This window comes from Gekko japonicus, unplaced genomic scaffold, assembly GCF_001447785.1.
Source record: "Gekko japonicus isolate JY-2015 unplaced genomic scaffold, Gekko_japonicus_V1.1 scaffold820, whole genome shotgun sequence".
Classification (NCBI taxonomy): Eukaryota; Metazoa; Chordata; class Lepidosauria; order Squamata; family Gekkonidae; genus Gekko; species Gekko japonicus.
Window position 1 is genome coordinate 616191 of NW_015160861.1, and position 14376 is coordinate 630566.

The 14376-nt window shown below is 45.4% G+C and overlaps 1 protein-coding gene across 1 annotated transcript in view; it reads right to left on the bottom strand.

Annotated features, from left to right (window-relative positions):
- LOC107119417 (dynein heavy chain 9, axonemal-like) overlaps positions 1 to 14376 on the bottom strand; it is a 115729-nt gene that overhangs the window by 42545 nt on the left and 58808 nt on the right. The window contains exons 7-10 of the mRNA XM_015421885.1: positions 7009 to 7236; positions 4254 to 4445; positions 3288 to 3479; positions 2181 to 2351 (exon numbers count right to left, since the gene is read on the bottom strand). Of these exons, the coding sequence (XP_015277371.1) occupies positions 2181 to 2351; positions 3288 to 3479; positions 4254 to 4445; positions 7009 to 7236 (783 nt within the window). The remainder of the gene's footprint in view (positions 1 to 2180; positions 2352 to 3287; positions 3480 to 4253; positions 4446 to 7008; positions 7237 to 14376) is intronic.

Consider the following 14376-nt stretch of genomic DNA (forward strand, 5'->3'; position numbering starts at 1 on the left):
CCACCTGTAGTCCGTCCCATTACCTGACTCTATTGGTTACTGGGGGATGACGTAACCAATAGAGTAACCCCAACAATGACGTAACCCCAACATCCTTTGTCTCTAGGGAGGCATCTGGTCCAGGTGTGAGGTTGGGGTGCCAAGCAACCTTTGATTTGTAAATAGCTTTAGCTGGGTCCCAAGCTGTAAACAGGAAATAGTCTCTTGAGATGCAAACCAGAACCTTTCAGGGTTACTTGTTAGCTTGTAATTCCTTCATGGTGGATGACTTGTTGTTTCTAATCACTCCTTGGCTGACCACAATGGAGTTGCCTCCTTCTTCCCAGGCTGGGTAGATGTGTGTGTGTGTGTGTGTCACTTCAATAGCATACCAGCGCAGACAACCTAGCAGCTTCCAGGTGTAACAGTCACATCAAACAATAGCACACAGTTTCCCAAACCCATAGATATTGGCAAATATAGTCCATGTGTGTGTGTGTCAGCAAACACAAATAAAAAGCGATTTACATGCAGTTTCCCCAACATTTGGCTACATTCTGGTTGCATTCTTAGCAAAAGACGACCATATCTAAGCTTTTCTTGTACCTCTCAGAAGACTTGGGTGTTCCAGAAGTAATTTTACCCTAGATTGGTTTTAGCCATTTAATTCTACCCTTTGAGTACAAAGGGCATCAAATAATAAGACAGATTCTCAATCTTCTGTGAATCACACAAAGAAAGATCACCCAAAATCAAAATTTTTACATTGCACCTTCCTGCACCTTCATAGGCACTGGAGCCTAAAATGAAGTAAAGGCTACCCTTAATAGATAGAAAAATAACCTGCACAGATTGTTTTTGCTAGCTTAGAAGTTTATATCATGGGACAATAGTTTAAGAAATGAGTTGGCCAAGAGGAGGAGGAAGGAAGATGAATGCTTGGTAGCTCCTTTAAAGCTCAATCAGATGCTTTCTTTTTTGTGGAGAGCATTGTTTCAGTATAATCAGACCCCCATGATTCAGAGAGTGGGGAAGTTCCAGGCCCTGTGGGTCCTCATCTGTACACAGAAGTGGAACTTGGGTGAAGTGTTGCAGACTTGCTGAGCTCTCTGCCAAAGTGTGCAAGGAAATAAGTATGTGACCCTCCTATTGTCCTGTTTACACTCAGCAGCACCCACCTTGTATGTGCAATTAATTGTACTGGTCTTTGTGTATGACAATCACCATACACTGGCATATTAGTCATACTGAAAGACAGCAGAACTCTGGAACCAATTTGCCCTGCAATGACCACATAGGGCAATATTTTATTTATTTATCGTCTTGACTGTTTTTGCAACCGGAGGCATAAACAGCAAACCCTCATCCCACAATAAACCTTGTTCCATAGGAAAACATGGAAGAATTTAAAGGCTGCTACTGCAAAAGTTGTCATGTGATTTGACAACAACTGCTAGAAATTTTGCCACATGCAGAGTAGTTTACTTGTCTTCATCTCTAAGTAACCAGGATGATTTTGCTTCTGCAGAGAGGAAGTCCTGATTAAATAAAGGGGAGATCAGTTCATCTCTTTGAGATGAAAATTTGGGACAATCAAGCAAAATATGACCCACAGAGTCAATTTTACTGCTGCCACAATTACAGCATCTATCTGAGTATGAAATCCCACTAAATCTTCCTGGCATCACAGCTGAAGGTAGGGCATTCAGACACACTAGCATGAATGCCCTTCTATACTTTGGAAGAATTATCTCAGATAAGTAGTTTGGCATTGTTGTTGGAGGTTGAATGCCAACTGAAAAGGTTGAGCACACTCTGAGGGCTCTAATCGACGTACTCTCATAGTCAAAGTCTCTCAAATGTCTTCTAATAAGCTGTGACAGTTCTTCTCAACTTGTGACTTCTATCATGTCATGGGTGATACCAGACATAATAGTTTACAGTCCAGTAATCTGTCCCAATCACTTGTATGGCAGTCCAACTAAACTAGTCCGAGGAGGTTCACACAGGGCAATAACTATATTACAAGAGTGCAGAGCTCCAGAACCGTGTATGACTCTAATTACAGCTCAGTAGTGCTGCCTACTGCCTACATAGTGCTAAATGTTGATGAATTAGTACTAATGCCTAAGATTGGGCTAAAATGATGCAAAGATACTTCCAGGCTGATGGTAAAGGTCCAGTGCGATCCCCACACTTACCTTCTCTTCCCGGGTAGTCCCTGCACCTTCTCCTAAGCTGATGTTCCGAGGCTGCAGCTCCAAAAGGGTATGGAACAACTTTTCTGAAGTTTGGGTCAAGAAGCCAATCTCTGCATTGGGGTGGAGGCCATAAAGGTATGGTGACTCAGCAGGCAGGGCATCATCTATATACTGGGCAGGAAAACCAAACCTACATTCAGTAAGATAACAGACACCACGCACAATTCTGTCAAAGGGGATGCAAGCTTCAGAGCCACTAGGAAACCAAAGATGGAGCTGACAAGAGCACTGAGATAATGATCAGCAACACCAGACAAGCCCAAATTGGCAGTTGCTATACTTGGCCCTTGTTTCAGAAAGGGATCAATTTCTTGACTTGATTTGGTCTGTGCCTCAGCAGCAGTTGAGTGTTTAGCTTAACTACGAAATACACCATACTCTAATGAGTGGTCTCATATGTTTGTCTTTAAAAAAAAAAATGCTATTGTCATTCTCCATATCCTATCCCCTCCCTGCAAACTGAAAATGAACCAGTAAACAGATATAGATTAAAAGGTGCTCCCAGACACACCCAAGAAAAGTTGCTATATAAACAAAGTATTAATAAAGACCAATACATAATGGTAAGATTAATGAACACCTCTGTCATCAGAGAACTCTAATCTGGAGAACCAGGTTTGATTCCCCACTCCTCCGCATGCAGCCAGCCAGGTGACCTTGGGTCAGTCACAGTTCTCTCAAGAGCCGTTCCCTCAGAGCTCTCTCACCCCACCTATCTCACGGGGTGTCTGTTGTGGGGAGAGGAAGAGATTGTAAGCCGCTCTGAGACTCCGAGTCCAACTCTTCTTCTTCTTCTTCAATTAGGCCTGCTCTAGTCTGAGAAACAAAATTGCTCTCCTGTTCATGCATGAACTGACTAAAACTGTCATATTAGTTCATGCATGAACTGACTAAAACTGTCAGTAGTACTAATCTTCAAACTGGGACCCACTCACCAGAAGAAAGCAACAAATATGACCTGGAAATCTGCATTTCTAATTATTTCCTCATAAGACTGATAGAAAATGAACATAAGTGGGATAAACAAAATGGCAACAAGTGGGTTACCAGGTGATAGCCATTGTAGTCCATGTTCCCTGGGAGGGGAAATCCTGGAGCCAGTGAGAATTCTCCCTCCAGCATTTCAGGCTTGATGAATTCCTCCAGGTAGGTCTTACAGAGGCGCCTGTCCCAGTCATCTGTGATATGTCCTCCATACATGATCTCCCCAAAAAGGTACCGCAAGTCATCATAGGGTACCTAAAAACAACAGCAATGTGGGTGTGGGCAGATTAGGAGAGGTGCTGCTTCCTGGCAGCAGTCCCATGCTGTGGGCTCTTCAGGGTTAATACAGTTAATACTTTCATCACCAGATCCTTTTTTCTAAGAAACTGAACATTATGTAGCAATTAAATCTCTCCATGCTGCACACGGGAGAATTCAGGAAAAGCCCAGACTGCCGAACAGACTGTGTGTGTATATGTATGGTGCAGGGAAGGGTGGGAGGATTGTTTCTTAAAACAAGTCTTCCCCCTGTTCCCTACAGTGAACACATCTATCTTGGCAGCTGAACATTTCCAAATATTTTCATAGGGCTGTCATGGTGGCGACACAGACAAACCAAAAATTAGTGTTTACAGAATCAGGGACAGTTACAAAGAAAGATATAGATATATAATAGAAAGATATATAATAGAGCGGGTTGGAGGGGAAACTGACCTATGAGTAAAGCTATCAGAATCAGAGCCATGTAGCATATAATAAGCATCCAGAAACAAACACGCATGATTTTGTTGTATTGGGGGAGGGGCTATGGCACAGTGGTAGAGCATCTTGCTGGCTTGTGGAAGGTCCCAGGTTCAATCCCTAGTGTCTCCAGGACCTTCTCCTGAGACTCTGGAGAACTGCTGCCAATCTCAATAGACAATACTGACCTTGATGGACTAAAGATCTGGTTGAGAAAAGGGCAGCTTCATGTGTCCATGTGTACAGGATGGTGTACATGACAAATCTCACACCCTCAGTTCCGCTCACCTTTGAACTGGCCTCCAAGTAATTGTAAAGAACATTGACTGAAATGGTGAGATCTCCCGTGTTGAAGGGGTACAGACGGTTCCAACCTTGTGGTCCAAATTTGCGCCTTTCTGCCACCACTGCATGGAAGTAGCACAGGGCAAAAAGGATGCTTTTAAACTCATTCTCACGGGTACACATCTCCAGGGTGTCCTGCAAGACAAACATGGGATGACTAATGTAAGCATAATATTGCATACTTAGCAGGGGCCTAAAAAAATTGCAGATAACCACACCTACACACTCTGGATAATCAAACAAGTTGCTATATCTAGGGTCAAAAGAATTTTTCTCCTTAGGTGAGATTTGTTGATGAAAAGAGTTATGAGAGGATCAAATCTAACTGCCTGTTTAATTCATTCTCCAGTTGCAGTCCAGGTAATGTCTCTACTTTGAGAGTTACTACTGACATAAGTACATTAAAAATTATTTTGCTATAAATGTGTACATCAGACGTAACTTGGAAGCTTGCTCTTGGGGTCTGTGTAGATAAGCAAGGATCATGTCACCTGCACTGTCTTTTGCTTTTTTACAAGCACTTCTGGCATGGTGCATTTTGCTATTCCTGCATTCTAATAATGACCTGGTACAATCTGGATATACATATTCTTGTACTGTGCAGGTTAATCTATGATAGAGGTGTTTTGGATGAGGTTAATCAGTGGACCCCAGAGAAGACTGCTGTGGACTTTTCAAAATATTCCCAGCCCAGCCATTCCAAACCATTACAACCCAAAAATGGATTCAAGCCTGTGCACATAGACTACTGTTCTGGCCAGTGTACTCTAGCTCCTCATAAAAGAATGAATGCAGAATAATAGAGAAGGAGGTGTGGTGGGGAATTAGCTAGAAGCTATCATTCAGACATGTAGGTCCTGTAAAAAGTGCCATAAATCAGAGTTCTGAGAATCTGGATCATGCCCCAAGAATTACAGGCTCTGGTATGCAAAAGTGAGACAAAAGCCTGAGACAAAGTTCTGGGACAAACATGCTCCACCCTTATATCTGTTCTCTAGCTGCAAGACTGAAACACCAATGTGGTGCTGATATAGTAGCAAGCCACACTCTTTATATAAAACAAACACGGTAATAAACTCTGCTCCAGAAGCTGCATTTGAATTAGCCTTCCGTTAGCTAGAACAGTAGCTCAAGGCAGTCAAACGATGTATCACGTGGCTGCTCCCACCCACAGCAGGACTTGAAAGGTAAGAGACATTTTTGTAAGAATCCAACAGTTGGAGAACATTAATTATGATCTGATTGCAGTAAGCAGAGGCAGGATGAAAACAACGAAATATTTTCCCCTCCCCTTTCCTGGAATCTCAGATGAATGACTATGGATGAAAACAAAACAACTCTTTCTGAATACTAGGGGTAACTTTCACCCAATTGCACTTGCCCAGTGGCTCCAGCTCTTATCCTGGAGAATATCATAAAGGCAAAAGCCATCAATACAGTTCAGCAACACAGTGTTCCACTAAGGAACTGAATCTACTGGTCCAGACTGGTAAGCACAAAGAACCCATTCCCATCCAAGTCCTGCAGCTGGTAGAGAATGCCACAGAGGCTTGCATAATGTTTCTTCTCTCTCCCCCGAAAGCAGAAAATGTGGTATCACAAGCAGTGTTCCCTCTAAGCTGAGTTGGCGTGAGCTAGCTCACAGTTTTTTAGCCTCCGGCTCACACATTTTTGTCTTCGCTCAGGAAGGATGGCTCCAGAGCAAACTAATTTATGCAGTAGCCAAATCACCTGCTCACAACTTTAATGCCAGTAGCTCACAAAGTAGAATTTTTGCTCACAAGACTCCATGCCTTAGAGGGAGCACTGATCACAAGTACTAGGCATGGGGGTGATTTCTGACTGTATGCTGCATCCATACAGTACTCATTTCTCTAGTTCCTACAGACACAAGCTTTAGTTAGTAAAGCTCTGGGGTACAGAATGTTGTTCCACATATTTATTTATTTTATTTTATTACATTTGTATCCCGCCCTCCCCGCAAGTGGACTCAGGGCGGCTCACATTTATCGGCAGCATGTGCCGAGTCAGCATAAAACTTTTAAAAGCAAATTAAAACAATCATACTGTAAACAAATTACAATTTAGTGCTCGCGATGGTAGAAAGCAACATGTTAGTCACTTTGTACAAAAGTGCCTTGGTTTGTATTGTGGTCCCCAACATTTCTGAGCCTGTGGGCACCTTTGGAATTCTGACACAGTGTGCTGCCACACGAGGCAGAGTCAGTTATAACATAGCTGCTGCAGAAGGTGGAACCCCACACCTAGGGGAAGCCAAATTGCAGAGGTAAACAGAATTATAAAAAAATATACTGGGGGGGAAATGAGTATGAGATACTAAAAGCAACACTGTCATGGCCGCTACCATTGAAACAACCTAATCTACATGATTGATCAGATCTCCAATGGTCACTAAGAAGCCCTGCTGGGTAACAGCCCCACGTGGACCCACACACTTTCTAAAAATGCTTGGTGGGCACCAGGAAAGGTGTCGATGGGTGCCATGGCTTCCACTAGCATCACGTTGGGGACTACTGGCCTGGAGAAACCCATTCCCCCGCTACCCACAGAAGTCAGTGCAAGTCCACAAAGCTATGTAGGTATGTGTTGTGGGGCACATGAATATATTGGCCATTTACTAGTTTGATCTTCTACATGGCTGCTGAAAAGCACTGCATTTCCTGCAGTAGACCAATACCTGGCTGAAGTTGTCCAGAGCCTTGTGGAAATTGGCATGCATCCCTGTTGGGGGCTCATTAGTGATTTTGATGGAGTTCTCCAGGATCCCCTGAGGTATGATGTGGCCCTCTGGCGAAGCTGCAGGTTCCACACTAATGAAGACACGGAACTCTCGATGGCTGCCTTCACTGTGCTCCTCGAGCTTCTTCTCCAGAGAACTCAGCCACTTGGCCACCAGGTGGATGTTCTAGTAGGAGAAAACAGGGTTCAGCATGTGGTTTTTACTGCAGCAAGCAGCAGCTGCCGCCATGAGTACCTTCTAGGAGGCAGAAAGCACTCCACCCACTCTAGCGTCAAGAGCAAGCACCTTGTTTAGTACCTCTCAACATTATAATTCTCTTCCACAGACATCAGCTGCACATAAAAGGATGCAGATTTTTATACACTTTGAAATGCAAAATAACCAAGACAAATAACTAGCAATTAAGTAAAAGCTCAGAGTTTTTGTTTTCTTAGGGATTATCATATTCTGCTTGTTAGAATAATGTACTGCTGCTGAAGTAACATTATTTCCTCCAGACAAAACACAGTTTCATAGGCACCTGAAATAAAATTGCTAATTTTCAACAAATAATTCACCCTTGAAATCTGAGCTCGTTACCAGAAAATCACATTTCACATCCTGCTCAACAGAGGTCTTTTCAGATTTCGAGTGTTGATGCCTTTACTAACAATCCAGTAATTAAGATACACACATGAACACCTGAAGCTGACTTATACTGAATCAGATCATCAGTCCACTCAAGTCAGTATTGTCTGTTCAGATTGGCAGGCTGTGGCAGCAGCTCTCCAGGGTATTTCACATTGCTTATGGTGTGTGTGTGTAAAGTGCCGCCAAGTCACAGATGACTCATGGCAACCCCAGCAAGGGGCTTTCAAGGCAAGTGAGAAGCAGCAGAGGTGGTTTGCCACTGCCCTTCCTCTGCAAAGTATCTCTTTGTGGTCTCCCTTTTAAGCACCAACTCTGTTTAGCTTCCAAGATGTGACGAGGTCAGGCTATACCATGCCCCCTTCCCTCTGACATTGCTTACAACCTGATCCTTTTAGCTGGAGATGCCAAGGATTGAACCCAGGACCCATCTGCATGCCAAGCAGATGCTCTACCATTGAACCATGGCCCTGGGCCTCCATGCTGTTCTGCCACACTGATGACTACTCCCTTATTCAAGATTTCATGAAAAATCTTCTAGAATCTTAATTCTGGAATATCCCTCTAGTTGCATCATGCTGTAAAATGAAGGAGAGATTTGGCAGGTTGTCGATGGCTGCTATTGGCAGCCTGCTGCTACTAATTGCCCAGCTAGCAAACTTGGATTTGCATAGATTGTGAAAAAATTAAGAGGCTGAAGTTGAAAAGTTACTAGACAGAGACAGGAATTGTAGCCAATCCCAGAGAAACAATACACACTTAATATCATCAACCAAGGGATCCAGTTGCCTTCCAAAAATGTGGTTGCACTTGCCTGTTGGTCACTGAGTGGTCTTCTGTGCAGGCACACATGGGGGACTGTGCAGTTGCAGGCCAGCAAAGGAAAATATTTCCAAAGCTCTCTAATAGGCTAGGAGCACCCCTCCTCCGTCTGGCTCTTTCCCACAAAAGCACACACATGACTAGGAGGAGGGGCATAACTCCCTCAGTTCTCTCCACACCCCTGGCAGAGACCCATAGAAATGTAGATTCTAGAGAGTTCACGGCAGGGCAGGAGGGAGGGATGTGCGCCTGCACAGAAGACCACGTGATGAACAGTTACAGGTAAGTGAAACCTCGTTTTCATCTTTTTCTATGCAGTCCCACATGGGAGAATAGCAACTTCACTGAGTAAAGGAGGTGGGTGTGAATCTCTCAGATGGAGACCACAAAGGGCTGCTTTACCATCAGTTGTGTAGTGGCACAAATTAACCTTCACCCTGAAAAGTACTCAGGACATGGACCATGACATCGGAGAAGACGCGTTTATTAGTACTTCACACATGGAACAAAAACTAACAGCCGAGTGGCCAACTATATACAATTGGGGAGGGACGCCCCTAGGTTCTATTGGTGGGTTTGAACTTCCCGCCAATGTCCCTATTGGCTCCTTACTTGAAGTTCAGGAGCCTAGGCCCTATTGTCTTAGGGATTGAAGCTCTAGCTGCCTCTGGCTGGCGCCTGGCAGTGGTCTGAGGACATAACACACCCAGAAATGTCTTATAACAGCAGTAAACTCTGTGCAACTGTGCCTACTGAAAGACATGTAGGAAAGTGTCAAAGAAAAAAACAGCACTACATTTTGACTTGGCAGTCCATAGAAATTGCTAAATGAAGGAACAGATTATTCAAGTCCAACATGCAGTTTAGACTTCAGTCTCAAGAAAGCAGCACTGATGCCATATGGCCAGGCAGCAACTGGGCACAAAGATATTCCTGATTATTGTTCTTCATGTATTTGCTGGCCTTTTAAAGAGAGGATCTTGACATCACAGGAAGCAGGTGTCTTCTGAAGCAACCAGAGCTCCTTTCCAGGTGTGTTTGGAATTTCAAATCTACCTTCCTACAGTCATGCCTTAAACACATACAGATATTTCACAACAATGACAGAAGATTTGGAAAACATAAAATTTACATCTTCAGCAAGAACCAAAATCAGAGTGGTAGCTTTATGCCATAAACAGAACCATAAGTTAGATAATCAGGGTCTTTTGTGTGAGAGAGAATCATTGTGAGGTGTGGAGAAGTTCTAATCCTGGCAGGGCTTTGATGTGTGAAGGTTTTTAAAGACCTTGCACTTCCAAGAGGAAAATTAATGGTTGTGTACTGGCTTTCCAATATAGACTGAACCATGGCTTTTCGGAATATATATATATATTTAAAGCATATTCATTATGACAAACTTTCATGGACTTCATCAAATACATCAAGTGGGTCCTCAGTTGACATAAGTGACAGGTACATGGGAATACAGAAAAAAATAAACATCTGGGTCAATAGGCAACATAATGTCAAATATGCAGGCTGTGACAGTTTTATGAAGAGTTCCAATGTATACAAGATAAGGCATACATGATTCTGTCAAAATCTAGATCAGAATTCAGCCTTGAAACAGCCTTGAGAGAGCAGTATGAAATGTTATCAGTATCTCAAAATGAGTCGCTCTAGAAATGTCACAATCTCTGATGTTTCTCAATAGGCACAGTTCACAGCATTTCATTGCCTTGCGTATCTGTCAACTGAGGATGTACTTTATGCATCTGATGAAACAGGCTCCTAGTCTCTAACTCACAACAACTTCTGCCATAATCAGTATAGTGCTTCCTCACAAAAAGAGTAACTAACTTGAGGAATCCACTGCCACAGGATGTAGTGATGATGGCCACCACTTTAACTGGTTTCAAAAGGGGGATCAGACAAATTAATGGAAGATCATTTCATCAATGAAAATTGAACACAGCCTCCATGTGCAGAGGCAATAAACCTCTGCATACCAGTGCTGGGTTCCATGTCCTGGTTGTAGGTCTTCCAGGACCATCTGCTTTGCTTCTGTGTGAAACAAGATCCTGGACTAGATGGACTATTGGTCTGATCCAGCATGGCTGCTCTTATGTTCTCATGTTTGTTTGTTTTTAAATATTTTATTGAATATACAATAATAACAATAGAAACAAAAATAGTGACACTAATCGTGGTACAAGATACGTAAGTAATGCAAGTACATCTCAGATTTATATAGAAGACAGTCATTCAAAGTTGCCAACTATCAGGCTCGCTGTGCATTTTGCATTTTACAGCTCGCCCATCATCAGGAGAGGAGGTCTCTCTCTCTCTCTCTCTCTCTCTCTCTCTCTCTCTCTCCTTCATGTGCCAACAGCTGTGTATTTTGCATTTTGCAGCTCCCCTGCCATTGAGAGAGGAGGTTCCTCTCTCTCTCTCTCATGTGCCCGGGGCTTGTCACCTTAGCGATGCCAAATATCCTGGCTTCTCAAATGTCTGTGATCCTGTTGTCCTTACTATGTAAAAGCTACGTGCCTATCAGGGAAAGGGTGGGGGAACTGACGGTTAGTTCTGGCGGGCAAATACCGTGGGGTGATTGGGTCCTGATCATTAATGCCTTTACTTGAATCCACTGTATCGGCAACCTTTGCGTGTTTAACTTCAGTCCTAACAACAGACGTGTCCAGGATGGTATCTATCAACTGTCTCAATAAAGTTAGCTTTTTCCAAACTGGCTGGTGTTGAGAACTAATTTAACCAGGAACCTGACAAATTGTTAGGACTCCCTTTTTCTTCCTCATCCTCCTGCACCACAGACGTGATGAGCGGAGAGGACGGGGAAATCCCTAGAACTATGGCGGACAGCACCGCGCTGAAGCAATGGACCATGGCGGCTCCAGTGATGGCCGCGGAGCCTAAAGGAGCTGAGAGTGGGGCACGGACCCGAGACTCCTGGGTGCCTCTCCCCACCTGGGCTGAGCCCACCTGGCTGTTGACTCCTGATCTGAGGTCTGAGAGATTCCTGTGTGACGGTGCCTGATGGTGCTACCAGAGCACATCCATGTTGGGGAGGACACTGAAGTTAAGCTTCTTGGTAGGGAGTTCTGGGGCGAGGCTGAACAGATAAGGCGAGAGATGCAAAACATGATGCTGGACATACCGGGCATCATCTTGGAGGCCATCCAGCAAGAGTTCTGGAATTGGTGATGGAACAGGGAGGGCGCCGCCGGCCCCTCCGTAAGTGCCTCCACTTCTTCCCCCAGCACCTCCAGGTGTTCCTGCTGGCCCAGCCGGGCCGAACAGACTGCCTGTGCCCCCGACAGGTCCGCAGCGGACCTGCGATGCTCTGGAAGAGACATTTGACGCCACTCCAAAGAGGCTGGCATTTCTCCTGTTGCAGATGCACAAGTTCTTATGTGATTGGGGCCCCACTTTCGCCACAAACGAGCACCGTGTGGATTTTATTGAGTCACGCCTATGGGACAGGACAGCTGACTGGTTTGAGGGCCTCCACAACATCCAGGGACCAGAACTCCAAGATGTGAATGCCTTCAAGTTGGCCCTCCAATGCCAATATGAAGACCCCCTGGAGCTAGAGAGAATGCGCACCTGCCTGAGAGACCTGCGCCAAGGGTGGTGATGCCCAGTGTGGGAATACTCTAATGAGTTCAAAACATATGCTGCAAAGCTCCAGGGGTGGCCTGAAGAGGTCCTCATTGAATTTTATCGGGCCGAGCTGAACCATGCAATTCTGGATCGGGCACTGGCCCAGGGCAACCCGCTAATGTTGAACAGGTGGATACAGGTGGTCTGTGTGGCGAAGAACTGATCCAACCTCTTGCGGATGTACCAGCCCCAGGTTCCCACAAGGGCAACAGCAGTGGCAACAGCAGTGGTGGTGGCGACAGAACGAGGGGCAAAAACCAAGATGAGAGAGGCCATCAGAGACCAATAGATGTGTCAGGGCCTATGCCTGAGATGTGGAGCCCCGGGGCACTTTATAGCAAGCTGCCCTCTTGACAAGAACCCCAGAGAGGGGAAGGGGAGTGAAAGCAAGACTTCTGTGAAGAAACCCAAGCCACAAGGAGTGGGGAGGAAGCATCCCAAGACGCTTCAAGCAGGAGAGCGATGACAGCCAGACAGCACCTCCTCCAGTAGAGACAAGGCAGATGAGCTGGCAGGAAACGGATGGGACCTGCTGTGAAGGGCACAACGAGGCAGGTTCGAAAGTCCCATGCACCAAGTTTGGTGAGAACCTCTCCCCCTTTGTCCTATGTAACTGTGACTGTAATAAATCCCGAGCAGGGCACTCAAATACAAGTGAGAACCCTGATCAATTCTGGATGTGCCCGGGACTTAATCAGTCCATTGCTAGTTACCGGGCTTGGGGTACCCGTCCAAGTATTGCCTGAGCCTATAGTTTTCACACAGATGGATGGGTCCCCAATGAAAGAGGCATGCAAGTATCAAATGGTGCCCATGGTGATGGGGACAGGGTCCCATTGGGAGCAACGCCCATTCATTATTACCCCTGCTGCAGAATTCTTGATGGTACTGGGCAACCCCTGACTCTTGGAAACGGCTTAACAAGGACCTGAGGCGTTCTGCCAATTTGTCCTCGGACCGGCCAGCAATCAAGACGTCATCTAAATAGGGGACCACCCCTTAACAAAACCTCCATTAGGCCTTGAAATATGCCTGGGGCCACATTTACACCAAACTGCAAGCGATTAACCTTGAATGCACCCCTGTGTGTGACAGTGGTTTGCGCCAAGGCGGCCTGAGGGGTCTACTGGTAGCTGTTGATAAGCCTGAGCCAGATATAATTTTGCAAAGACTTTACACTCCCCTAATGATGCCAGCACATGACTAATTATGGGGACAGGGTAAGAGTGCTGCTGCAGAGCCTTGTTGATTGTGCATTTGTAATCAGCACATATTCAGATCGACCCATCAGGTTTTACTGGTGTCATGATAGGGGTTTCCCATTTTGAGTGCAATACCAGTTCTAGCACACCTTGAGCCACGAGTTTGTCCAGCTCAGACTTTATACACGGTTTCAGGGAAATCGGGACCTTGCGATACTTAAGCCGTATAGGCGCTACAGAAGGATCTAGGTCAAAAGTGACTGGCGGCCCCCTATACATTCCCGGGGTACCATCAAAAACATCCACAAATTCCACATACAGTGAATTCAATTTATTTGCATTGACCTGGTTAATACCACTTATAGCAATTCCGAGGGTCTCAAACCAGTCTAAGCCCAACAGACTGGCTCGGCACCCCTCGGCAACAAGGAGACTCAGAGACTCCTTGAACCCTTTGAATTGTACCTCAAATGTGGCTTCACCGGCCACAGGAATGCGCCTTCCCTGAAAATCGGATAGGTGGATTGTGCTCGGCTTTAAACGCTGACGGTTCCATCGCGGAAACAAACGTTGCAAGGTTTCAGATGAAATGACAGTCACTGACGATACCGAGTCGACCTCCATCTCACATGGTACGCCATTCAGCAAGATGGTGACGTGGATCTTCTTCTTTGCTCGCGATCTGGTCCTTAGGATGGTCGAAGGGCAGGAACAGCACTTGGTCAGATGGCAATCTGTAGACCTTGCGTTGTCCTTGCCTCGAACCTGGGGACATGCACGAGAAGACAACGGTGGTGTCTTCTTCCTCTTGGCCCTGCAAACCCTGGCTAAATGGCCTCGCTTGTCACAGGATTGGCAAACGATATCCCTTACCCAGCATCGATCCCGCTCATGATCTCCGCCGCATCCGGCACATGTTCGCCTCGGCGCAGTTTTCACTTGGGTCTACTTGGGCCTCAGAGTATGAGAATGGTTGATGTCATCATGCTCA